Source organism: Thamnophis sirtalis, unplaced genomic scaffold (genome assembly GCF_051295495.1).
Source record: "Thamnophis sirtalis isolate CommonGarterSnake01/CBP01778 unplaced genomic scaffold, rThaSir2_p1.2 scaffold_2, whole genome shotgun sequence".
NCBI classification, from domain to species: Eukaryota; Metazoa; Chordata; class Lepidosauria; order Squamata; family Natricidae; genus Thamnophis; species Thamnophis sirtalis.
The window spans coordinates 401,324-429,158 of NW_028261382.1; the positions used below are offsets into that span (position 1 = coordinate 401,324).

General features: G+C 45.3%; 1 protein-coding gene across 2 annotated transcripts; it reads right to left on the minus strand.

The window, feature by feature from the left end:
• Positions 1 to 975: 975 nt before the first annotated feature.
• Positions 976 to 26,546, minus strand: ADAM10 (ADAM metallopeptidase domain 10). Of its 2 annotated transcripts, none has more exons than XM_014058734.2 (16): positions 26,275 to 26,546; positions 21,426 to 21,576; positions 20,209 to 20,327; positions 18,802 to 18,960; positions 15,314 to 15,417; positions 14,398 to 14,544; positions 13,327 to 13,419; positions 12,595 to 12,778; positions 10,503 to 10,666; positions 9,572 to 9,755; positions 8,486 to 8,636; positions 7,711 to 7,894; positions 5,822 to 5,930; positions 5,003 to 5,223; positions 3,614 to 3,740; positions 976 to 3,128 (listed from the first exon to the last, which is right to left on the minus strand). In XM_014058734.2, exons 1-16 carry the CDS (start codon positions 26,327 to 26,329, stop codon positions 3,034 to 3,036), a joined length of 2,247 nt encoding a protein of 748 aa, XP_013914209.2. In that variant the 5' UTR covers positions 26,330 to 26,546; the 3' UTR covers positions 976 to 3,033. The 2 variants fall into 2 exon arrangements, with proteins under 2 accessions (XP_013914209.2, XP_013914208.2); XM_014058733.2 differs by having other exon boundaries at positions 14,398 to 14,547.
• Between the last annotated feature and the right edge of the window lie 1,289 nt (positions 26,547 to 27,835).

Below are 27,835 nucleotides of genomic sequence, written 5' to 3' on the forward strand. Positions count from 1 at the left end.
CTAAGAAGGGCTGCGCCACACACTTGGGGGAAGGAGAGGCGTAGCTGCATTCCACATACGCCCGTACCCCTCCTCTGCCATATGGCACTAACATAACTTACATTAAATATTTCGCAATATTTCTGCTGTCCAGAATTCCAGAATAGCAGCAATCTAGTTGCTAGAGTGCAAAGAATATAGTAGCTGTGCAAATTTTCCGAAAGGTGAAGCAAAAGGCTTTATCTTCCAATTGGTTTCTCCCTTTTCAAGAGAGTCCAGCCACAGGAGAAGCCTTGCCAAGCCGGCCTTTCTTAACAGCGCTCTTTCCCCTAACGTTGCACTGAGGCCCGGAAGAATGTGGGCGGGGGGGGGGGGTGACCCACAAGGGTAAAGCCCCCTCAAATGCTGCTGTGCCCACCTGATCAAAGCACTTTCTATTTTGGGGAGTGTGGGAATGCTTGCAAGAAATGGCTGGGGGCCCATTTGGGTGGTTGGAGCTGCCCTTTTTGACACACCTGTGGCGCCCCCCATCCCCCGCCATCAGAGCAAAGTAAGAACCGGATTTCCCGTCTCCCTTCCGGTCCGAAGGGGGAGCATTTGCTGAGCCACAAGGATCCCCTGCAGGGAGCAGGAAGGACAGCAGGCGAAGGGCTCCGTCAGCAGCCCTAACTTGTAATTGAGGGACCAGGGAAGCCACGTTCCCCCCCGTTCCGAAGGCCCCTCAGAATCCGGGGTGCCCCCTTTCCCGGGGTGTCTCGGGGGTGAAAGGAAAGCCCCTTGGCCCCTTCTGGGAAATGCCCTTTCCAAGCGGGGCATAACAGCTGGCCAGATGGCCGTCCTGGGTCCTCCCAGGAGGGACGGAAGCCACCAGCCCACGTTGCCAGTGGAAGGCGGCAGCTGAATGGGGGCTGGAGCTGCAGGGGCTTCTGCCGCAGCCCCTAGACGGGTTCGCTCCGCCTCCCTTCAGACTCGAGAGAAAGAGGGCGACTGCTGGAGTGATTTCATCAGGTCTATTTATTAATGCATTTCAAGTTTCAAAAACCCTTACATCTGTTTGCACAATACTTCATTTTTTTTTTTGCAACTTTTTAGTAAAAATTTCCAAAGTGAACAAAAAATACTGTATAAAACACAGTGGACATTAAACCGACAGTAGTATTAGATCGCAATTTGCCTTGATAGTTTTATTTTACCACATCTTGACTTGCAGTGGAGAGTTCAGTGCATTTTTTCTTTGCAGAAAACATGAAACTTCGGCCCCCAGTAAGAACCGGGCAGTCGGCTGGCTCTCTGCCAAGCACGGCTGCCTGCCACAGGATAACATCACAAGCAAAGAATTTACATGGTCCAAGATCTACCATGCTCAAGAAGTTACTAAGACCTCTTGTAGAATAAAAGCCACCATTTCAGAAATGCAAACCTAAGCTTCCAGTCTTTGCACAGTTTGAAGAAGAAGAAGAAGAAAAATCCCAAAATGTAGTTTAAAATGATTTAAAAGCAACTACAGAGACTTCTAGCTAGTTAAGATCCTTCAGAATTATTTATAATCTATTAGTCTGGGGGATTCATGTACAAAATTTGTCTCTAAACCATGTACAAAAAACCTGTATTCTGAAAAAAGTCACCACATACTGTACAAGTTTTACAAGGAAGAGATTCCCATTATATTCTTTTGAAGTTTTCTGCCTTGCTGGCTTGCGAGTCACACGATGAGACAGAAATGTCTAAATCTCATACTCTTGGAAAACCAAAACAAAATCCACAGCTTGGCTAGCACTCCCCCCCCCACCCCCAAAATACACCTGGGTTTCTAAGCAAAGCCAGAAATATTTTCAGCCTTTTGGTTCCCGATCAGCTTGGCGCTTTTGGAAAAACAGAAGCAGTGAAGTCAAGCTTGAATAATGCCCTCTTCCATTTCCTGCATAGCAGTTAAGCATATTGTGACATTGCTTTTTCTCCCTTTAAAAAAATGCCAATTATATACACTTGCAGTAAAAACTTTGGGCCATTGTGCTGTTTGAGATCCTCTTTAGTGCCTTCCACATTCCCCAGCCTACAATAGTTACACAACCACAGCAATTCCCGCAGTAGTGGCTTCTGTTTTAGTGGTTATCTTTTAAAACAGTTTCATGCCGAAAGATTACTCCAATACTTGTTACAACAAAACAACACTTTCTCCCAAATTTTCAGAATCGGGATCCTTATTACCACTTATCAAGGGGAACCGATTACCAAACCGTGACAGAACGGGCAAAGGTTTCTTTTTCCTCTTTGAATCCTTCTGCGGCCCTCTCAGGAGGTCAGGCGACCGACCGAGCCACGAAGCGCCATCCCAGGCAGGCGAGCCAAAGCCCGGACAAGCTCTTCCCATAGCAGCCTGGAATCCTTTCAGCAGAGCCGGGCCGGGAGGGGACCCGAACGCAGCACCCGGACAGGGCCTCAGCGGTAATTCTGAGCGAAACAGAGATGCATAAAAATTGCATGGACTTGACGTGATTCACAATTCCTGTGTAAAGCATTACAGAATCCTGGACCTTTATACACCGTCAACCTTCTGTTATCCTGAGTATGTCAATTAAACAGTAATTTCTTCATTAAGAGCATAAAAGGTTTATAATATAAAGGAACATCCATATTGCAATTATATTGTTTTACAATTGCACACAGAAGTACAGGTGTACGTTAGAAATACAATGTCTGCGTATGACCACTTATGTACATTGGCAAAGGAACGCCTCGCTTCCTAGCCGGGGCAGCCGAAAGAGATGCTTCCATTCCTGCAGAGAGGTTCCATCGAGGCTCCTTTGCCTGCAGGTGAGGAAAGGCCTCCGTGAAGAGCTGAGGAGGAGGAGGAGGAGGAGGAGAGAAACGCCTTGCTTAAAACTGCTAAAGATCTGCTTCACGGCCAGCCACTTCGCTTGAGGGCAGGGAAAGGGGGTCTCAGGGCCTGAGAGCCTCCTCCGTTGACCAGGGACAATGACTTAATACAGGTTTTCTTTGGAGTGAAATTTTCCCACTGTAGGCACTAGGAAGAACCAAGGCAAAAAGCAGCCCTTAGCGTCTCATGTGGCCCATCTGGTAGTTCTCTCGGGGCCTCTGGCGTGGAGGGGCCTGAGTTGTTGGAGGGGGTCTCCTTCGCTTCAAAGTGCCTGCAGAAAAAAAAAGGGGGAGAGGCATCTTCAGAAGCTGCTTTGCCCAGCCAGCTGTGATCCTGATCTGCCGACTGCGGCTCAGCAGCCGTAAGCCGAAGCTTTAGGAAGAGAGTTTTCTGGAAAACAAGGGTCACCGCCGAGCACCAGCCACAGCCACGTCAACAGAAGCACTTGCCAACGCTCTGGATTCTTTCATAGGCACAGGAGCAGGAGTGGTCACACAAAACACATTTCCCACCCCCACATCCCCGCTTGCCTGACGGCTCAGCTACGCCTCCCGCTGGTTCCACCCCCGCAGGCAGGGCAGAACCGAGCCCTCTCACGGTCCGTCCCTCCTCCAGCCCTGGCATGAGCCACCCACGTTCTTCATGCAGTTCAAACCAGAGCCCCTCCGGCTCCCCCCGTGGGCTTTTTTTCTCCTCTCAGCCCAAGTTGTGCAGGGCGACCTTTCACCCTGTGCCCAAAGCCAGCAAAAGCCTCACCTGGAAGGGGTTTGGGTGGCGGTAGCTTCGGGTTGCTGCTTGGGGTGTGAACGCTGCAGATCTTAATGAATCCTGCCATCAGCATGATGAGCGCGATGCCCATGAGCAGGACGGCCCACCAGTGTGCCTGGAGACAGAACAAAGAGGTATTTTTCCCCATCTGACCGGGCGCCATGAAGGCTCCAGGCAGAAAGAAGAAATGCCACTCGCCACAGGCTCCTTTCGCAATAGCCCTTAGACTTATATGCCGCTTCACAGTGCTTTGACAGCCCTCTCTAAACGGTTTACAGAGTCAGCCTCTTGCTCCCACCAATCTGGGTCCTTTAAGAGTTTCTTTCCCTTGGGGGCAGCCTGTCCGTGCCCAGCCCCTGCAGAAAGGGCTTTTATTTATAAATTTTATTGGCTGCCCATCTTATCAAATGGTAGCTCTGGGTGGCTCACAGTTACATTTACAGTTAAAACATAACAAGCTAAAACTCTCACAACTTAGTCTCTTGCTTGGATAGTGACCTTCCACAGCCACTCCATGGTGGTGACGTTGGGCTGGCTGGCCAACTGGGCCCAACTTGCCCAACCTTCACCCTGAGCAGGAATGCAACAGGAATGCTGCACTTGACTCCGCTCCATTGGGAAAAGGACAGTCGCAAGGATCGCAGCCATGGAGGGAGTTAAAGAGAGGAAATGCAGAGTGATTTTGATGAAAATAAAATATTGCTTTGGAAGATGAAGAGGTGGCCTCCAGAAGAACAAATGGAATTGAAAACACGAGGGAGGATTTGGGATAAGCTGAAGAATTGCTCGGAGGTGTATTTAGAGATGCTGTGGGAGTCAGTGACATTAGAAGAGAGAGATTGAAGCAGCTGCTATAAAGAGAAAAATGCAGTGAAGAGAAAGTGGCAAGTGATGCGAGAACGTTGCCAGTGGAAAGGCTACAGGTGTGGATGAGGTAACTGAAGAAATGTTAACCTGGGCTGGGGAAAGTCCAAAAGCAAAAATGGCAACCTGACAGAGACCCAGCCTGGTGATGGTGTAAACTACCTTTTACTAGGTTTCCTTGTCTTTCATTTCTGGGACTTGCTAGATCTCCTCTCTGCTAACTATCCTTAACCCTGAGAGGGAAAACTGTGTTTGGTGCGCCTGCAACAGTGTTCAGAGGGGGCCCTTGAAGTAGAATGGGGGCTCTGGGCATTTTCCTCTTTCATTCCTTGCAGTGCACCAACCCACAGGGAAAGAGGCTTTCTCCTCAGGCATTCTCGCCAGATTTCTTCATTTCCCTTTTGAACACTGAATATCAATTTTACATTTTGTTGTCTCACCTTCAGAACATAAATTTTCTTATTTTTGCAAAGAAACTGGCAAGGTTTATTCAGAGAGTTCCTTTCAACTCACCACAATCCACTCGGCAATGTTTTCATAGAGTTCCGGGTTGAAAATGGCCTTCTTCAGCCTGGCCAGGGGGCCGTCTGCATCTACCAGGCGACAGCGCATGAATACATCACAGTAGCCTTTGAAATCATTGCAGGGAGACCCAGGCTGGAGTGTAATGGTTTGGAAACTGAAGTGAGCCTTCCATGCTTCAGAGCCTGTACTGGCACAGGTTTCCGGATGCACTGAAGAAAACAGAAACAACTTGCACCTCAATGTTATACTTTCCAGAAGAGAAGTATCAGGATTTTGCTGTTCAAAGGAGAAAAATTACTGGCATGGAACGGCCAAATCAGGACATGGCCATGAAAGAAATGAGAACTATGCAGAAAGATGGTAGTATTTATCCGTAATTCCCAACAGGACAGAAGAGTCTCCCAAACCTTATTATGCCTCATGTGCCAAGCCTCTCATGCTGGGACCAAGGGGGGGGGCACCACTCTTCTGAGACAAACACCTCTTTTTAAAAGCTGAGCAAGAGATGATTTGGGGGACTAAAAAAAATAAGGATGGAATGGAATGGTTATCTGAAATGCTGATGCCTCTGTTCTTTTCAGGTCTGAGATGGCAACTGAAAACTATTTCAACTCTAGAGGCATCTGCTCAGCTCCAACCAGACACGAAAAGGAAGGGCACAAGGATCCTCTTACAAAGGAGGAGCACCCCCCATTTACCCACGAAGGCTTAGGTAATGAAGGACTTGCTCTCTCACACCCCTGCAGATATTGAAATAGGTGGGATGCTATAATCCAAGTTTAAGTTGCTCAGCCTAACAGAACATACTTCTCTTCATGCAACAGACGTGGCACAGTTCTTTGTCGTCCTTTGCATCAGAGCTGGCACAGGTGCATTCTTCTAAGTTGTATTTCTCACAAATGGAGCCGGCACATTGCTGGGGAAGAAACGGACCAGAGATGTTTTATCTCATCAAGCTCAGAATTAAACCATACAAAATAGTAAAATGAATGTGGGGGCCCATTTTGAACTTCACCTGGTTTGCCCTTTTCTTTCCTACAAATAAGAAATCTGCCTGGCTACATAAAGCAGCGGCAGGAAAAGGGAAAGAGTTTGCTCCCCCACTTCACCTCCCCAGAACACAATTCCCTCCCAGCACCGCCGACGTGAGGACAAGGCTGGAGATGACTGGAGGCTTCCTTCGTCTCCAAAGAGTGTGTGGGGCAAGGAGCCTCTTGGCCTGACCACAGACAAATGGGGGATCTGTTTCAAAAACAGTCAGTACAAACATTTTGGTTATCGAACTCCGGAGGGAAAGAAAAGGGCTGCTTTTCCTGGCTGCCCAAGAAAGGCAGCGGAAACAGGTCAACAGAAAGCAGCGCCATCCGCTGGGAACACAAACACTGGAGCAGAGTGGTCTGCTGTGTAAAAACACTTCTAGGACTTACACCAGGGATCCTCATACTTTTGAACAGGGGGCCGATTCACGCTCCTTCACACTCCCTTTCCCTGCGGGGGTGGGGGGTGGACTGGCTGGCTGGGTGTGGTCAGGTGGTCATGTGATTGGGTGGGCGTGGCCAATTTAGCAGTCCATTTTGCCTTTGTCCTTGCTGTACTTGCTCAATTCCAAGGAATCTATTTACTTAAGTCTCCCCCCCTCCCCCCAAAGGGGAAAAACAGCACAAACTTTCTTGCCACTTGCCTAACTTCCTCACAACAGCAGCTTCAGGCTTCTTAAAATAGGCCATTAAAAAAAACAAAAAACAAACAGGATTTCCTTCAAAATATCTCCTGATCACATGTTTCAGGTGACCACACAATAAACCAGGCTGAGAACTGCACCAATTAAGACAGCAACTAAAACCGACAAGATGGGCATTGAGAGACATTGGAAGCAGGCGGAAGAAGGCGAGAATCAACACACAAACACAGCCAGCCTCCAATGGTGAATTAAGGAGGGATAATGGTCCCCCAGACTGTTGAGAGCCGGATTATAGTTTGAACAAAATTCTACAAACACTGCACATCTCTTCATTTATAGCGCAAAAAACATGAAATAATACTATATTTAAAATGAAGTACAATTTTAACCAACATAAATATACTACTAATTCAATGGGAAGTGAATGGGCCTGTTTATTTGGGATTACAGGGCTAAAGGTCTTTTAAGCCTGGAGGAGAATTCACAAACTGATTTACTTTTGGCCGCACTTGTGCCTGTGTATATATACACACATGAATTTCTATCAAAATTGTTCAGCAACCAATTTGGTGGATATACTTTATATACGGGAAGAATCAAAGCAGTGGGTGAATTCTCCTTCAGGCATTATACTGTGGTTGCATTGGAATTAGTGTTAGCCAAATTCAGCTGATTTTGAAAAAGCTAGGAGCTGTGGAAACATGTCCCCCACCCCCTCACTCACTCAAAAAGCGCTACTTTAAAAGCAGCCCCTTCCCTCCTCACCCACTGGCCCTGGATCACACGGTTGTGAAAAACATCTGAAAGTCTGTTTTTAAAGTCTTTTAATGACTTAAAAGTCATTAATGGATCACATGGCTGAGAAAAGCATCTGAGAGGCTGTTTTTAATGACTTTTGAAACCCTTCTTTACAAGCTGGCAGCTGCTTTTCTTCCCACCACTCCAGAGGCCGGATACTTTGCATTGGTGGGCCGTGTGTGGCCCGCGGGCCTTAGCTTGAGGACGTCTAACTTACACCATTGATGCAAACTTGGGTGTGTCTGTTGCACTCGGTCAGGTTTCTCTTTGGTGCAGATGTTGGGCAGAAAGAAGAGTTACCATTGCACCTCCCTTCTTCTGCACACTCAGAGTCATTCCGGCACTTTTCCCGTTCTTTCTTGAATTCACAATTCTGTGTACAACAGGGGCCTTCACTGGGGCTAAGAAGGGAGGAAAAAAATTAGTGTCATTCCAAGAGGCCTCGTCATTTCAAAGGAGACCCGTATTTATCCTCTGTGGGAGCCCCAATCCCTGCCACCCAGCAGACCTGCCTGATTTCCCTCTGAAAAGCCTCAGGAGAATCTGTGCTCAGCTTTCTTTTCCCACAATCCAAAGCTTGAGTGCCTTGAGTGGGACTTAAAAAGAGCTTCTCCCCCAAATCAGTTTAAGTCTTTGATGTCCAGCACAGTCCTTATTTCAATAAATAAGGCATCTTTCCAATTCTGGAAGCAGCAATCAATAAAATAATTTCAACCCACCAGTAACGGAAGGGAATGAACGTGGCCCAGTTCTCAAAAGCCGGATTCGCTCGTAGAATGTGTTTCCCAGCCTGAGCTGAGCATGAAAAGGGGGTTCGTTTCTCCTAACTTTGCCTGCCACTAAACCTCTGACCACCCAGGGGGTTTTGGGACACCTGGGTTGCCAATTCTGATGAGGAAGCAACCCGCCCCCTGCAAGCCGAGGCTCTCCTGCCTCCTTCCAGGCCGAGGCCAAAGAGGGAGGCCTCCTCAAGAGCAGAAAAGCCTCCCAACCTGCAACTCTTGCCGGGTCTCAGCTTGCACTTCTTGTCCTCCGGCTGGTTGGCATCGTAGCAGCACTCGTCTTTGCACTGGTCGCTGTAGCCGCAATCGCACTGCTCGCCTTGCTCCACCAGCCCGTTTCCACAGATGGGCTGGCCGGATTCTGAAAAACAGGAAGGTCCTCTGAAGGTGGGACTGAAGCAGGAGACGGGACCCTGCCTCCCTCCCTCCTTTTCAGGACCTGCATCCCTTCTCTAAAGCAGCCGCCCAGCCAGAGATTGCCAGCTTCCTCTAGGATGCCTCCCGGGAAAGGAGGAAACGGTGGGCCCAGCCTTGGCGGCAGTTCAAGAGCTACAATCAATTGTTTCATCCTGTATATCAGTGTTTCTCAACCTTGGAGACTTTAAGTCCTGTGGACTTCAACTCCCAGAATCCCCCAGCCAGCATAGCTGGCTGGGGAATTCTGGGAGTTGAAGTCCACAGGACTTAAAGTCACCAAGGTTGAAAAACACTGCTGTATATAACACAAAAACTCTGAGCTTGCCTAAGGACTCATTAGCAAAGGGGAGATTTGGGGGCACCTTTTGCTAGAGTAGGTGAAGTGCCCTGAAACAGGAAGAAAGGAGGATAATTTCTGTGGTTTTCAGTACATGAGCAAACTGTACTCAGAACATTTTCCATGCTACCAGACCCTGGTCAGAGCACTAAGCCTGCAGTGGCGACATTTTTGGAAAGGGCCTGGAGAGAGGAGCCCTCATCACTTTGGGCTGCAAGGGTGTGCACACAGCTCTTCGGCATCAAGTGTGTTGGCTCACGGCCAGCCAAACATTTTGCCATTCAGATGGGCAGCCTCTGAAAGTGAAGAGTGTGTGACAGCCAGGCAGATCCTGGTGGCCACTGACAAAGGGACAATCCCAGCTGATGCATTCCAAGGGTGGGTTGGAGGAGATGAAGAGCGACCTTCGTCTGCATCTCAGGATGCACCCTTTTAGAAAACGAAAAGCTACAGAATTTCAATCTGGCCCCAGGGTTGCTCCCTGTATCTTCTCATTGCCATCCTGTGAAAAATAAAGACAATTGTGTAGAAGAAATACCTACCAACAAAACAATTATTCCTCTTTTTTTCAAGGACTTGGCTGATATTTCGAATACTACAGAGAGAGAATTTGTTGTTGTTCAGTTTGTCACCAGAGGTTGCCCGTGCATACATTATGTAATTGCCGTTTTCTTTTTGCCCCGGGTTTTTGGACTCTCCCGGAGTGCATTCTGTTCCAGAATCATGCTGCAAGAGACAAAATTTGTCAGCTTTCTTCACTAGAAGCTCTGTGATTTTCTGCTCCTCAAAGCCGCCACTGTGTTCAGGTGAGGAGCTGCTTAAAGCCTCCCAGAAAAACGGTAGAATGGCAAGCAGGTGAGGTAGCTGAGAAAGAAGCCAGCGTCCCCATGATTTACTCTAAACACCTTTGCAATATGTGACCCAAACAGCCACTGACAAAGAACTCTTTAATTCAGCGCACAAAAACTACTCCTTTTATTATCCCGATTCATCCATTAACAACCACGTGAGAGTCTGGCTTACAATCTTTACACGATTGGAAGAGATCGTATAATAACTGAAGTCAGACTGGTACTGAACTGCAGCAAACTATTTCAGAAACAGGAAGGGCCCTGAGGTATCAGATGAGAAGCTGACAACTCAGGCAAAGGGACCGGCTTTGCTGAGTCCAATGAAGGTGCGCAATTCTCATGCAGGTGAGTTCAAGGGCTGTTTTGCTGACAGCCTGGCCCACGTTTTCACCATTGCATTTTGAGAGATTGACAGACTGAAAGCCACAATTTCTTTCTTTAGATCAGATGCCTTTTGCTGCAATAGGAGACGGGAGACTCTTTAGGCAGGTGAGATGGCCCAATTCATCAGGTTGTTCCGTCCTGCAGTGAGCAGGTCAATTCTGTGGGCAGAGGGGATGGATTGGTCACAACTTTTAAGAGTTCCCGAATCTGCTGTGAAAGCTGGAACACATATACTTACAGGAGAACCAAAGTTATGCCCCACTTCATGCGCAAAGGTGATGTGGGAGACCTTAGGAGGGACGTGGGAACCATAGTTTTGCACAGTGATTATGCCAGTGTTTAAGGATTTCTTTTTCCCATCAGAATAAAGCTTGCTTTTCTCACAGATTCCACCAGAGCTCCCTGTAATTGAAATCAAACAGTAACCTTTAACAAAGCTAATTAGAAAATGATGAAAAAAAACTTTCTCATTAAGCAGCAGTTAAAGCAGCACTTTCAATCTAAAGAGATCAATTTATTATTAAAATATTCTTCAAATGTATCAGCTCATTCTGAATTTTGATTCTGTGAGCTAGTCAGAAATCACGAGAGCTTTCTGAGCTGTTCTGGCACCGTGAAGGCAAAATCCTTGGCTTTCAGGCAAAACAGACCTCAAGGGCTGATGTCCTCAAAGGCTAATCTCTACTGTCTGAAGGCCAAGCGTCCAGGAATTGCTTCGGGTTTGGATTTAACTTGGTTCAGGATGTCAGTTTCCCAGTTGAAACTACGGCCGAGTCTGCCCATGTCTTGTGCGAAGAAGGTATTTTCATCGTCTCTTCCGACTGCTAATTGTGTTCAGGGATGCATCTGCTAATCTCCTGCCGGTTTGTCCTTGATAGCTGTTGTTGCAAACTTTACCCTGAATGTTGTAGCTGATTCCTTTTTGCTTCTTCCTGAACTGCTGGGTCTTTTTCTTTACTTGCAATGTTTTGGAGGGCGTTAGTTGGTTTGTATCAGGGGTGGATTCTGGTTCGTCTGTGGGCGTGCTTCATACACGCACATGTCTGTTCAATAGAAATTGTTCTGCGCATGCACAGAACTCAAAAACAAGATGACGGAAGTGACTGCGGTGACCAGGAACCAGTACAGGGGTGTGGCCAGCCTGGGTCGCTGCCGGTTCTGTGACCCAGGCCGGCATACCACTACTGGTTTGGCTGAACCAGGCTGAACCGGTAGGAACCCATCTCTGGTTGGTATGTTCTGGTTGGTGATACCATGTGGTTGTAACAGTCTGTTGGCTGTTTCTGAGATATTTCTGATGTGTGGCAATGCTATTCTTTCCATAGCTGGTGTTGTGCTTGAGTTGTCAGGCACCTTTTGATAAAGTTGCCTGCCTGGGTATCCGTTTTCCTGGGAAATGTTGTATAGGCCGCCTGTTTTCTTTTTCTGGTTGCTACGTTTCTACATAGCTCCTCTTATGGGAGGATGGATGGTTATTTTGGTAATGGAGCCCTTGGTGTTGTTTTTCAACACACTTGCATCCCTAGTTTGCCATTGATTCCTCTGTTGATGAGGATATCCAGGAAGATGGTGGGTTAGTGTTTTCTTCCTCTCTAGTGGTTTTTTCCCTTTGGAAGATGCTGTGGATGATTTCTTTTTATTTCATGAGGAGAAATGGGTCGCATACGCATTGGAGCCATAGGTTTGCTGGTATGTGTGGGAGTGCAATACGGGTGTACTTCTCCCTTAAACTGAAAGTAGATAGTGAGGCAGAGAGGATCCATAATACTGAGTATTCTAATCTTAAATGTATTTAGCCAGATTGGGTGTGTTGCGTAGTACTGCAGCCATGAATTCTTTATTTTTAATCTCTGTGGCTAGGGATTTTAGTCTCTGTGGTTTCAACTGGAACTTCTCAAAGACAGTTTGTCTGTAAATATGCCCTTAAGAATGAGTCACTCTGCTTGCTGAGGTAAGCTATTCTTGGGCTGAGTATTTTGCAACAACAAAGTGTGCTCAGGGGATTTGTAAACTGAACAATTCACAATGTTATAGCTGTAAATAATGTATCTGATGCCGGAAAAATTGGAGCAGTCTTGTAATATATTTTTAAAGATACGGGTTAGGATTTTTTAACTTTCTAGAAGTAAAATAATCATGCAGGAGATTATGGTTAGGACGAGGAGATTTAAACTCTTTCAAGCAAATTTATCCAAGATGGGCATAAACTTCAAAACAAAGGATACTCAAATTCTTCAGACACCCAACATTTCTTTTAGCTGATTAAGTGTAATCTCTAATAATGCTTTATCCTTCTTTTCCATCCAAGAAAATATTTCACGATTATTTACCTGAAGGTGCTCCAACCCAGGCCAAGCCAAGGACTCCGTCATCAAAATCACGATCAGTAAAGACATAGGCCAAACAATAATCATCATGATTCTGCTCAGAATTAAGTTCTAGAAATTTCTCCACACCAATGTTTGGAAATCTGAAGGGATTAGTAGGGTCTTTTTCATCTTGGGTAGTGTTGATCTGAAACAAAATATATTGTATGCTGTTAGACATCACTTTTGGATAAAGTAAAAAAAAGAATCTACACCTACTTGTTTTCACAAGAAATGACTCAGAGGAGAAGAGTGTGAACATTACCCGCCCAAAAGCCCAGAGATGAGGTAAGGATTCTGCAGTGTTTTGGTTGTGCAGTTTTCATTTTGTTTTGCACAAGTGATGGCCTGGAGTTATTGTCATGAAACAGTGAAGGATGAGCACCTGAACTGATCCACTCCCTAGAAATCAGGATATGGAACTAACAGGGCAGCAGAGACATCCTTCAGCTTCGCCTGGGCAAACTGCCAAGTCAAGAAGCCACTGTGATTTCCCCAACATTTTCAAGTAAAAGATGGCAACATAAAACCACTAGGAAAAACAGAGCAACGTGTAAATGAATTTACTAGCTATTAAGGCTTGTCAGTGGAAGAAGGAACCCAGCCCTCTACCGGCAAGGGCCAATAAAAAGAGGAAAATACAATTAAACCAGCAAGTGCATGAAGACTTCCCATGTTACATTTCTGTATACTTACTCTAATTCGTTTCACCATAAAACTGATATTTCTGATTCCTGAGAAATCTGTAGATTGGTAAATTGTGTCAATTGCTTTAACATGGCTGGAAATCTAAAAGAAAGAGGAAGTTAAAGAGGTTGGCTGTAGATCCACTTTCCTCTGCAACCTGCGAGATCCCTTCTCTAACTCTAACTGGTCTGTGTCTCCGTTAGGCTCCAGCGCTTGCCCTCAAGCAGAGAGCAGCCTCTGCACAGCCTTTGGCTCAGGCCGCCTCTATGCACAGACTTCAGCTTCACTTGAGTGGCCTCCTGGCTTGTTTTTGTATCAGGATTTAGAAGAGATCACAATTAATTGTCAGAACAAAGCAAACAGACTTGGGACTTGATTTTCCATCCCAAAAGTTGTTTTTATTTTTACCCTGCCTTTATTACTCTATAAGTAACTCAAGGAAGCTGATACATAATACTCCTTCCCCCTATATGAGGTGAGCTGATCCAAGAGAGGGACTTGGATTTTTGGTTGGCCTAGAAGAAACCGAGTGAAACTAAAATCCCCCTTATTTCTCCTCCTAGGCTCTGGGGGGGCAGAAGGGTGCACACCACGCAGGGCTTTCCCAGGTTCTTCTGGGCCCCTAGACAGCATTGCGTCTGGTCACAGCTCTCTACGGGGTTCACACTGGGGAAAGTGGCTGACAGAAACTCTTCAGAGATCCAGGCAGGAATCTTTCTCAGTCCTCTTGCCGGAGCCACAGACAGAACCCAGACCTCTCCATAGGCAAAGCATGTCCTCTACATCTGAACGACGACAATCTTATCGATCTTATAAATTTCACTGGATATTCCATTTTTTAGCCATCTTTCTTCTAAAGATGCCGCAGTGCACATCCATGAAGTAACACTCATTCTGCAATTATCACACTTGTACACATAACTTGCTGGAAAAAAATGCTTGTAGTAGTGCACTTTTAAATGCCCTGGGACAATCTGACTGTCATTCACCCAAAGTCCTATCATGGCCAATGAAAGCTCTTCCACTCTCTTGCCCTTTGACAAGGAAACTGGCCTTTTGCAGGAACCACCCGGAGCTTACCTGCGCAATCACAGCCTCTCGGGTTCCATAATACCTGAAGAAAAGGTGGTCGGTTTGAATGTAGAGTTGACAAGTGTTCTTTTCAGCTTGTGCAGCTCTTTTTTTCCTCAAGAGCCCAGGGTCCTCTTTGACCTCTTCTTCGGATGGCTGCTAAAGCATAAGGAACATTTAGGTACAAGGTATTTATGTGGCCTTCCGTCTCAAACACTTCAGAGTCCAAGTTGTATGTGAGAATAAGAGGACTAAGCCTGGACCTCCTCACTTTCTGGAGTGATGCATTAGAACCTTCAGGTCAGCTTTTCTCCATCCTATCGCAGCTCCCTTCATCTTTATCCTGTGCAGCTACAGCTGCATTCCTGTAACTCTACGTGCCTAGAGTAACTCTGCTCTGAAGAACATTTGCCTCCTCATAGAAAGTTTAGTCGAGGGCTAGAAGGAGACAAAATACCTCAGGAGCCACTTGAATGCATGAATCGTGTGGATATATAGGAGATGACATTTCTGCAGCCTGAGGAGATTCTTAGCAGGTTTTTAGGCATGTTACTATCAGATACTTAAAACGTTCTTCAACCTGCCATTAATTTTAGTAGAAAAATTTAAAATTTAACAAATTAACTCAAACTATGGGTTGTGCTACAGATAATTTAAAGACTCTTGTGGGGGGATGTAAACTTCTCATATTATTACATGCAAATTTCAGGCAGTTCTACATAGCAGATATTTGCAAAAGGCCCAAAGCCTTCTCCTAACATAAAGCAAATTCAAACTGAAAAAAACTGTAAGAAACACGTAGAAATGACATATCAATTCAAAATTAAATAAATCAGTAGCTTGTTTTAAGTCAGATCATGTCAAGAGCAGATACGCAGAAAAGATAACAGGTATTTTATCAAATCATTTATTCCATGCTTGATACCTGCTGTCTTGGCTCTTCTTTCCCAGTCATTTGGTATTTTCTCATTTTTTCAAAGACGGAATGATCTGCACAGCCGCCTTGTGGTCCATACTTATGTGGGTATTCTAAAACAGAAAGACTTGCTGGCACATATTTTCCTCTATAAATGGTTTTAAAATTAAAACACCCAATTACTAATTTTAAAATGTATTCAAATCAGCAGGATCAAAACAGTGGAAAAGGGCAAAGAGGTTAAGAGATATCCAGTATCAGTAAAAAAATTAATGAGGCTTAATTCAATCTGTTGCGTAATCCTCTCTGTCTTTTTGTGGAGTGGGGCATTAGACAGCATTGCATAGCTAATAGGAGGTGTCCCATGTGCTTTCTTTTTCTATTAAAGATAAATTTGGCACAAACCCCAAGCAGCTGCGGGTCCCCTTGACCACCACATCTCATTTTTGGCTAAATCGTACATGTGGGTTGCATGTTGTGGAACAATCTGCCATCGAGAACAAAGCGATTTACCCTCTTTTTACCATTTAGAAGCGTTTAGAACATATTAACTAAGATTTTGTGATGCCATTGCTTTACCTGCTGTATATATTGGTCATGGTTTTTAATGTGGCTTTTATGGATATTTGGACTGCAGTATTATTGTCAGTCATTCAAAGCTAGTGGAAGGGAGCAGCACTAAGACCTTCTAAAACAGAAGTCAGGATCCAAGCAATCTTCGAGGAAGGGATCAGATATTCCCTGGCAATGATTAATTGTTGACTCCTTGTGGGCTAAAAACAGTTTTGGGACAAGAACAAGCCAATTCTAATCTGCATAGTTAAATAAAGCAGCAGTCAAATGAAACTTCCCCTTTTAAACCAATGCATAAGAATCAACCTGGATGCAATTTTGAATCAATGGATTATTCTTAGCTGTTTTCAAAAGTAGGTCCTTTGACACAAAGCAATCCACTTCTGACAATGCCTTTCCTTCATAGCAATACCTTGCACATCTTGTATTTATTGGAGAGAAGGGCAGGGGCTGCTCCTGAGAAGGCCTGCTGCTTAGATCCTTCTAGACAAAGAGCATTTAAGGGAAGGCACCTGGAGCATGGTCACCTATGGGTCTGGGAGAATGGGCAGATACCCTCTGGGAGAGGTCACCCCATGGATAACCTGGCTCTATGCCACTCAAAAGGATAAGCAGAGTAACATGAGCAAATTCTTTGCATTTGTTATTTTACAGGATTGTGTGTCGTCCCCTCCCCCCCACTTCAACCTGTGGATCTTCATCTGCTGATCTGGATTAGCTTCTACATTATATCTCTTCTCCTATACATTCAGAGACAGGTTACCCTGAGAATAACGAAACGGCTAGTAAGCATTACCATTTGCTATCACAATTCAACCTCAGTAGCAAGAACATGCTGTTTGCCGTATCCAGCACTGCTTCTAGAGCTTTCATATGGCTGCTGCTCTCAATTGCCAACTTTTTCTGCAGTGATTGATACCCTTCTGGGAGGACCCAAGTGATGCCCAAACAAGACAGTTTGTTTCAGTCACTGTGGAAAGAACTGTAACTCTCTCCCTCCTGGCAAAACCATTTTTTTCAATAAATAATATCTCACAAATGTATAAAAACAGATTGAGAGTGAGAATTTTAAATAATTGGCCTATCCTTTAAATCAGAATAAAAGGGTTGCCTTTATCTGGTCATTAAGTTAAGAGAGAGCAACACGAACAAAGGACTTTGTAGGAAACAGTACAATATAATCCTCATTTTTAGCACTGGCTTTTGTTTCAGTTCTGAATAAGACTTCATTGTCATGCTGAACATATGCCCCTTTGTTGGGTCCCAAAAGTGCTAACATAATATTCTTGCAAAAATTAAATATGGGCTATGGAAGGGCTCACACATGAACCACACAGATTTCTTGATTGGAGGCATTTGCCTGAATTGACCATAACCATGTACGCTTTATGTACAATGTTCTCAAAATCTCTTTAACTACATCTTATTCTATGAGCTGAAACATTACAAAATGTTTGGAATTTTAAATAACATACCGAATTAAAGACATGGGGGTCTCTGTGGAAAACTACCAAGCCTCTTGATGTATTTGTTAAAGATCTATCCAGTATTTTCCATTTAGTTGCTTAAATCCTCTAAACTGTGCTGACTTAAAACAATCCTTCTGCTCTTTTTCTTTCAAAACAATAATAAAATAGTAACAGAATCCCTACCACGTTCCATGGCCTATGCTTTCTAATGAAAGTTCTAGGATTAGCTAAACACTTTGTTTGACTCATGAATCATTTCATTTTCAAATCTGATGAGCAAAAGGCCGTCCTTTTTAAAAATAGAAGGGGGTAAGGAAGTAACAAATTTACTTCAGACAGGTTGATTTAATTCCATGTAATACCACTAATAATTACAATTGAAAGGTGATATCTAACAGAATATCAAACATTTTGTGCATTTAGGCCAGGGGAGCCTCATGTGGCTCTTTCATCCCTCGGCTGCGGCTCCCTGTCGCCAGTCGGGGCCACAATTAAAAGGGCTTTCGGTTAGGACAGGTAGAGGAAAAAGGATGCCGTGCTAGGAGGAAACTCTGTGATGGGGGAAGCAGCCTTCCAGTCGGCTCCAGAATTGAACCGGGGGCTTCCATTTAGGACCTTTGTGGCTCTTTGAGTGTTTTAAGGTTGCCGGCCCCTGATTTAGGTGCTTGTTGCTTATATTAGCTGAGTACTTCAAGGGACACTTTGAACAATATGAAATGAAGCTCGGGAACTTGTGCGAACACTTGAAAGAACATTTCTCACTAGAGTCGGTCCTATGAGGATTATAACATTTTCTAAGCAGCAACGTGACTCACCCTGCTCAGGATAGGTGTCCCTCGATAGCAGTGGAAGGAAGAATGCTCAGAGCAGTGGGTCTCAACCTTCCTAATGCCGCGACCCTTTAATGCAGTTCCTCATGTTGTGGTGACCCCCAACCATAAAATTATTTTTTGTTTTCCATATTTTTTCAAAAATATGTGTTTTCCAATGGTCTTAGGTGACCCCTGTGAAAGGGTCGTTCAACCCCCAAAGGGGCCCCGACCCACAGGTTGAGAACCACTGGCTCAGAGCATTCCGTTTTCAGATTTAGTGCCTTGAAAACCTCACTTGCTCATAGCACATTCTGTATCAGTGATGGCTGACCTTTTTCGTGTCAAGGGCCAAAAGCACCCATAATATAATATGTGCACCCCTCCACGTGCCCCGCCCGTGCACACACGATCCCCTGCGTATGCACGCGCCCTCCCACATGTGCCCCGCCCTCAAACATGCACGGCAGAGACCAAAAAAACCAGCTGGCTGGGGGGAGGCGCCCGTGCCCGTGTGGCAGAACTGAGCTGGGGCAATGGCTTGCATGCCCACAGAGAGGGCTCTGCTGCCACCTGTGGTGCAGGTGCCTCAGGTTCACCATCACGGTTCTTCCCAGCCTATTTTCAACTCAGAACAAACACTTACTGATATCGTCTTCATGGTACATGATAGAATGAAAAGGCAGGGCTTTGTCCTTAATATATCTTTCCGCTGGCTCAATATAAAAGGTTCCAGTGTGAGTCTTAACGAATCCCTCAAACCTTCCATCAATAACAGATCCATGGCTAAAGCTTCCCTGTTCACCTGTTTAAAAAAGGATGTAAGCTTTAGAATTCTCCGGCAACTGTTATTCATCAGCATCAATTCCCAGCAAGAATGCGCAAGTTTCCGGAACATGACTTCTCTGCAAGTGATCAGGAAACTAATGCAGCATTCATGAACATGCCTGCATCATGTTCTAGTCATCACCAGTATCAATAAATACCTCACATTTGTTCTGCTGGTTCTTTGGTCAATATAGTTAAGTAAGTCATCATATGACTGGACCTGATTTTACAACCATTTTTACAGTGCTCGTTAAGCAAACCATTGCTGTCTTTAGACAAATCACAGGGTTAAGCAAACCCTGCTTAGGCAGGCTGGGAAGGTTGCAAACCATGGTTGCGTGACTGCAAATGCTGCAACTGCTATAAATGTGAGCCGGCACCCAAGCGGTGGCCATGTGACCACAGGGGTTGTGCACTGGTGGTAACTTTAATGGGTCATAGGTCACTTTTTCCGAGGCCACCTTAACTTGGAGTTGTTGTGTCATAAGTTGTGGAGTGCATATATATTTAAATGTGATTTTATTATTCCTGATGTTTGTTCTTATAAACATATCTACTTATTCATTCCTATGCTATATTACTTTTCAGTCTAAGCCCTATTATATTACTTCCCACATCTTTAAACATTGGTTTACTGCGTTTGCTTCCCATGTAAATTATTTCCCCTGAAAAAGTTATAAGCAACATTTTTGTTTCAATTTTTACCAAGTATGTTTTAAAAAATGTAATTCAACTGTAGCTTTCCTTCAACTGGCACTGTGATAACTAATAGTTCAGCACTATACTCCAAAATACCATGGAGCACAGATATTCTTAGGCCGCAGAATGTAGCCTAAACAATAGTCTCTCATATGAAAAAACACAGTATGCCAGTATGCCAGATTTTTACATGGAGTGTAGTACAAAAGCTTTTAGTGTGAAACTGAACAGTCCAAAGAATGCAGCATCACATAAATGTAGGATCTTTTAAGATACTGTGCTGTTACGTGGAAAAGATTCAAATCAGACTTTTTTCTTCAGAAAGAAAACAGAATTATGATAAAATGAATGGGAAAAAGGTATGTGAAATTTAACTGTACTTTCTGGAAACTTTTTAAAGACAACAATCAACATTCTAAAATTGTTTCAATTACTGTGAAAATGGCCTGTTGCTCTGCACTGCCATGAATGTCTAAACAAAGAGCGATTGCTAGTTCAAAACAGAAATCCCAGTTCCTGCACTTACCATAAATGTGCCCAGTGTAAACATGGGAGGTATCATAATCAATTACTTTATCTGACATCTCTAGCTTAAAGTCGTCACTGAAGAGAGACATATCTCTCTTCAGTCTGAGATTAAAATGTCTGCAAAGGGAAGAAAGACAGATTGCATTTACCAAAACACCTCTTACCATGGGCTGAGAGATAAAAATGAACGTCCTCAAGCATTTTCCATTTTTGTATGTTGGCATTTTTACTTGATATGCACTTACATCTAAACATAGTAAGAGAGCTTTTACCCCCCACTTTCATTTACCTTAATGTCTGTAGGGGATCAACATAACCTGAAGCCCCATCCAAACACTCACATCATAAATGCAACCAAGGAAATTTGGTTACCTTAAGCATAATTATATTTCAACTATTTACAGGAACACACCTTATCTGAACACGGAGGCTCATAGGTTTTATAAAGTACAAATCCTCATTTTAAGCCATATCCAAGTTCAATTCCAACACCAGAAACACGGCAAGACATAAAATGCTACAGAAAAACCAGATTCAAGTAAGGCAACAGCAACAGTGATGCTGGCTCATCTGGCACTTGCAGAGGGGTTGCCACAGGCTGCTCCGCACTGATAACATTAAGCAATGTTACCACTATGTGCCCCAAATGTCTATACCTCTGCTTATACATGCTTTGGTGTACATTTTAAAAACAGGTTGCTCTTCTTAATTTTGCAGAATTTATAAACATTTGACCTAAGCTCTTATCTAGGTTCAGTAAGTAGAAAGGGGAAGTCTGGCAGGTTTACTGCATTTATTTGCCCTTGGCTTTCTTATGCAGATATAAAAACTGAAGAACGGATCATATTTGAATACGTTGCAGCCGTTTTAAAGTCTGGAAAACCTCACGGATGGGGACAATATATTTTCTTTTATCTGAAAATTTGCCAATACACAATTCTTTCATATGTGTACCTTGAATACTGACAGAGCACCCCAAAAGAGATTTACATGTGCAGACTTTGGAATATTCAATGACTCAATTCCACATATATTACCAAAATACTTACCTCGGAGCTAACAAAAAGATTCAGAATGGAATGTTGCTCCATATCAGACTTCAGTAGAAAAAAATGCTAACTTTACATTTTCACAAAGTGGAAATTATGATTACTGTTCAGTTATATTCAACTGCAGTTAACGGCGATGAAGGAAATTAACTGACATGGTATTTACCTCCCATGAGCATGAAAATCTAAGCGCAAAAATTGGTCTTCGTGAGATACTGCTCTTTTGGCACGCTGGTGTTTTTGGTGTAATGAATCCACATCATATGACAATCCTTCATAATGTCTTATGTATTTATTTAGAGGGTTTCCATATTGACCTGCAAACAAAGGAGTGGACGGATATATTAATCAGAAGAACAGTCTACATTCACATTTTTGCTAACAAAAGTGAATGATTTATTAATAGGGGAAAAAGCAATTACATTATTTGAGAAGCATAAAAAAAATCACAACAGTGTGCAGAAAATAGAAATCGTGAAATGAGTGGACAACATGAAATCTCAAGCATATTCAAATTGCACTGCCCTTGTCCTATTCTAAAGCTCCCATTCAGGTACAACTAACAAAGGATTTTCAAACACAAGTGCCACTGTCCACCTGAGGTCAAGGTGTTTTCTTGTCCCCAAATTGAAGGACATGTTTTTTCCTGTCTAAAAGGACAAATGCACTGACAGCACTGAGTTTGTAAATTAGCTATCATCAGGCTCTTCTTTACGCAAAGAACTTGCACGCAACACTGCCAGCCTTTAGTAACCCCCTTTTTCTAGCACAGAAAGAAAGAATCCTTTTGTATCTCCAGACTAACAATGCTGCCAGACTCTTCCCCATTTCTTAGGTTAAACAAGCAGTTTATGCAATGCAAATACATTAATCTAATAAATGTTTTGTTTCTACATTAAGGTTGGAATCTCTATGCCACATTTGAGAATAGTCTTTTTATTAACTATATTGACACTTTATTTTTAGTTTGGGTTTTTATTTATTTATTAGAGAGTGCAAGTGGACTTTGGATATTTTTGTAATTATTTTTCAAACAGAAACTAAACATACTGTATATTGTCACTTGATCAAGTACCAGCTAATTTCATTTACATGTACACAATTTCATCTTTGCAGAGTGATGTAAGAATTGAATTATAAAACTCTACTACATTTCTCCATTCAATCCAAACTTTCTTCCATTTTTAATGAAGCATTCAAACAATCAGCCACAATAGCAGTAAGATGCAATGACTGTAGGGCATCAGGTTGACAGTGGAATTCGGTACCACTGCTTTGCTTTCTTATAGGGAAGCAGCAATTCCCCAAAAACATTTGTGCTTCTTTGGTCACTGGATACAATAATTGCTGGACTTGCTTTCAATTCCTGTTCTCAACACATGATTTATACAAATGTACTGTACTTGGCAAATCTCAGTGCATTATGACAAATCTTACTTTGGGAACTTATTTAAGTAAAAAACTAAACCTCCACTTACCAAATAGGGCAATATTTCTCTTATTTCCTTTGTAATTATAAAAGCGAATGCAGGATTTAAGATATCAGTTGAAAATGTAGTTATCAAATCTGCCCGATGCATGCAATGTACCAATCAATCAGCACTACTAAATCTATGATTCAGATGAAAGACGTTAATTTTTTTTTAACCAGCAATACCTATGCATGCCTCTTTGGTCTAGTGGTGGAAGAATATTTTTTACTTGTTTGTATAAAGTCTACAATTATTCTGCCTATGTGCTAGTTCCAAGGTTTCCCATCCCTTGTTGCAGAGTAATTACAAACTGGAGACTTTCATCGTCAAAAGAAACATTAGGTTGCAAACACTTAGGAAATTGTTACCAAAAAATATATTATTCCGACACTTGTATTTATTTTAGTCTAAACATTTAACAATATTTTTTCAGCTACTTGTTTATTAACCTCAACTCTTATAGACAGTGTTTTTGCCCAAGAATAAGAAACAATGGCTTGACAAACTTGATTCAACTGAGTGGAATCTGACCTATCATAAGGCTCTTAAGATCAACCTTCAGGCTCCGACTTTCCAAAGGAGTTGATATGTTTACAGGATTCCAGAGTGTGTCTGAGAGCAAACTCATGATTCAATGCACCACACTCTGACCATCTTTCCTGCATTATGGGTTGGGGCGTAATACTTTGTTAATTAGTATCTCAAATATTATTTCATATAATTGTGTAACAGGTTCCTAAAGGAAAGTATATTTAATTCTAGGAGCAATAGAGGTAACAAAATAATATAATGCCACTACTTAGTTTTAGCTTATTAAACTTCATCTAGTAAAAAAATAAGAATCCTATAGGGTGAGAAATTTCCAAGGGCTCAAAATGGTGCTTCCACCTCAGCTAACCAACAGCAAAAGTGAAGAAAATCTAAGACTGCTTCTCCATTACTCCTTTAGTTAACGCTAAGAAGATACTTCCCTCATGTGCAGTTAATTCTTGAAAAGGCCTGTTGTTGAAAGAATAGGCAAGCTGTTGAAATACGTAATCATTTCATTGATTTCTTGGTTGAAAACTGACCAAATACTCCCAAGAAGAATTACCTTTAATTGCCTTAACCTTTAAAACCTACTGATTTTCTAATCACAAAGCAAACAAACATACTTGCACTCTTCACGGAGAAAATAATTAATATTTTAGGAATGAGCATGTTCCAACAGAATCAACACACAAGTCATGTTTTCAAAGATGATCTGAAATAAACTCTAACAAACTCCATGGCAGAAGGAATATGTGATATAGTCTACCACTCTTAGCTACCACACTAGGCCTTTAACTAACAGTTTATTTCTGCCTACAGCATTTGGCAGATTTTAGATGTAATATGGTACAAAATAATGTTTAGTTCAAAAGTGAAAACAAAAGCCTTTGCTCTTTCTTGCACAAAAGGAAAGGGAGGGAAAATACCAAAGATGCCTTCAGATTAATAGAATTAAATTTCTCCTCGTACTTAGCATAAAGTGGTATCTAAACAATCATAAGTCTTCCAATTACTCAACTGTTCTTTAATAAAAATAAGAAAACTTTCTATTTATAGAAGTGCATAGAATTTGTCTTTTTCCCTGAGTTCTGACTCAGTTCTAATTGGTTGGCTGGTTGTTTTTAAACACTATATGAATCCAGTATTTAGTCCAATTTAGAAATATATTGAAGACTGATGCCAAAACTCATAATTGCAACCATGGATTCCCTTTTAGAAACAGTGGGTTCTACTGCTGAATATGAAAGCGAAAGAATAATGTGATATTAACTTTATAAACAACCTTTAGGCATTTTTAAGAATAGTTTGGCCCTTCTGAATATGTGCTGAGATATGGAAAGTTTATTTTGAGAGAACTGAAGACTGCAAATTCTCAATTGCAAGCAATGAACCTTTTACAAGAGAAAGAATAGTATTACCAATCAAATACAAGAAGGTGAACTAGCTGAATTAAAATCCAGACAAGATTCCTGGACTAGGATTAAGGGTAATGTCTTCTGATGTAGATATATTATGATTCAGAATTTAAGATAACTGTTTGGAGGAAACTCCTCAGCTCATCCCTGTTCTTGCCTTTCCATGTAGTGAGGATGAAAAGGAAGAGATTATACACAGCACGTCAACCTCTCTATCTTCAGAGATAGTAGGGCCTTGTTTATCCATAAAGTGTCCCCTGATTAACAGCCCTGTAAGACGTTTCTTCTCTACTTCACTCCCTAGCTGGAACCCTAGCTTTTCCCACTCTTTCAGGAAGATCATCAGGTGAGGTTTTTAATTTAGTATTCTGAAATATTTAGTTTGATAATATTACTAATATTTCCATGTGGAAATATACCACATCAGCGAATTCATTAATATCGCATTTTGTGTTTAGTAGCCATTTTGAGCATAATTTGAAGACATAAAGGTAAATACAAGCAGGTAAATATAATATTAGCACTGCTAGGTTTCATCTCAATAAAATATTCAAGACATTATCATATATTTTATAGATTTGCAATGCATTTCAGAGCAGCCCACACGTACAGATTTTCTTTATCTGATTATTGTATCCAACCGCTCTAAACTGACCTAGGTCCAAAGTGCTGAAGTACCAGGGACCTTCGGAGGATTTCATTTTTGCTATCACTTTCTGTTCCTAACGTTTCCTCCTTGCCACATTTGCACTTCCCCTTTTGGATGGCGGGGCAGACAGCCGGGGAGAAGGATTGCCCCTCTTCACCTTGCTACCTTCTCAGCTTGCCGAAAAACCACAGATACCTGATTGCTGAATTAATAAAGTACTAGCCGAACTTTCAAACTTAAGCCAGGAACTTTCCCGACGGCAGAGGGAACCTAATCCCACCCTCGAGCACCTCCCGGGAGCTTCGGACTTTCCCCCTTCCGCCTTGGGCACAAGCCAAGCCAGGGCTCCGCTGGCCTCCCCGTCGCCCTCCCAGGCGCGCCCGCCGTCCCCATTTCCTGGTATCAGCCCCTCCCTGCTCAGCCCCATTACATCACCGGAGAGGAGGCACCATCCCCGCCACACCCGGGGCCCTTCCGGAAGCCCCTCGGCAGGAGAACCCCCGGAGGGCCTGCGCCCCGCAAGGCAGATCCGCCCTTGGGGAACCCGGGCCAGGCGTACCAAGGTCCGTCTGAGGGGGCGGCAGGCGGGGCCCTGCAGGATCCCCCCACAACGCCCGGCCCCAGGCGACGGGGGTCCCGGCCGAGGCCCGAGCACCGGGGGCCTCCGAGGCGGCTCCGGGCCCCGTCGCAGCCGCCTCGCTCCCGGAAGCGAAGTCCGCCGAAGTCAAGGCCGCTTCGAGGCGGCGCACCTCGGCCCGGAGCCTGTCCGCCGCGGCGCCGCCCGGGCTCCGGGCCGAGGCCGGAGAAACTTTCCAGGCCCGGCAGCCGCTTCGGCGCCAGCGAGTTCGGGCGGCCGAGCGGAGCTTCGGCGGCGCTCGCGACGGCCTCCCGCCCGGCCTGGGGCCGCGGAGGGCGCTCGGGACGGGGAGGGGCCGCGGCCGGGCTTACCTCCGGCTCCGGCCGCCCAGGAGCAGAGCAGGACGAGGACCCTCAGCAGCACCATCTTCGCCCGGCCCGGCCAGGCCCCGTCGCCGCCAGCCACAGCCAGGTGGCCGCCTCTCCTCGCCGCCGCCTATCCGCGAAGCATCCGCCCGGCCGGGGAAGGAAGGGCGGAGAGACCGAGCGGCACCGCTTCTTCTTCCTGCCGCCGCCCGCCTGCGGCCTCGCTCCGGTTCCCACCAAAAGTACCTCAGAACAAGCTCCCTCCCTCAGGCGGACGGGCGCGCGCGCGCGCGCCTGACACGCCGCTCGGCCGGTCAGTCAGCGCCCGCCGCGCGCGCCGCCGCGGCCAGCAGCTGCCCTCCCCCCCCTCGGCGCGCAGCCAGTCACAGGCGGCGTCCGAGAGAGGGAAGGAGGCGCGGCTCCGCCAGAGCCCGCCCACCCCAGGGAGAATTGGCCGGCCCCGCCCCTTCTGCTTCTCCGAAGGCGCGCTCTCTTCCCCTTTCACGCGCGCTCCCCGGCGTCACCTGATCGGAGGGAAGGAGGGGCGGGGTGGTGCGCCACTTTCCGTGGGCGGGAGCGGCCTTAAAGGGAAAGGGGGCCGGGTGCTGTCCGCGCCTGCGTGGGCTGCTCTGCCGCGGCTGGCCAGGTCGGGCTCATCCCGATCCCCTTTCTCTGCAAGGCGCGCAGGAAGCTTCCCACCCGAGCTTAGAGGCCCCGGGGTGCCTGGCGGGCTGGATGTTCATCGGTGCAAAACGGGGGATTTATATTGAAGTCACTGAAAGTCCAGGCGGGGATGAGCAGCCTCCCTCCCCGTGTGTTCTGGAGGTGGCTCCCGCTACTCTCCCCGCACGATCAGCCACGGCGGCTGCCAATTTAGTCCGGCACTGGCCGTTTGTGCCGCCCGAGCCCGGAGCCTCCTGGTTGCTCGCCCGAGGGGGCTACGCGGGCTGAGCCTGATGCGGCCTCGGGACCTCTGGCGAGTGGCCGATCCCGGGCGGCTCCTTTGGAAACCCCCAAGAACGAGTCCCCTCCGATTGGGAGGCCGACTTTGCTTTGGCGGCGCCGCTCCGCGTGTTGCCCTCCTGAGACGGGGGTGGGTGGGGGCAGAAGCGCCGGTCTGCCCTCCAGGAAGAGGCTGGAAGCGATGGGTGCGGAGTCAGCCCCAAGGGAGCCAGTTGAGCCTCAACAGAGGCCGCTTGGGGCTGGGGGCGACGGGTCCAGGCTAGAAGCCGGGGGATGGTGAGTTCCAGGGCCGCCTCGCCCAACGCAGCTCACAGGGCGGGGGTTGCGGGGGAAGAGGAGAGAGGAGGGGCGGGTGGGCCAGTTGCCTTGAGCCTCCCAGGGGCTTAGAGAAGGAAGCAGAGCCAAAAGGACCCTTGCAGAAGCCCCGGAGAGTTCGGAAGCGGCCCCTGCAGCCTCGGCCGCCCTGAGGACATGGCAAGAGCGCCTGAGGGGGCCAAGCGGCGCTTCCAGCTGGCGAAGCTCCCGGAGGCCGTGGAGCCGGAGAGTCCGGAGCAAAGGCGGCCTCCTCGCCCCGCTCCGCCTTGGCAATGGGAGAGCGGCTCCA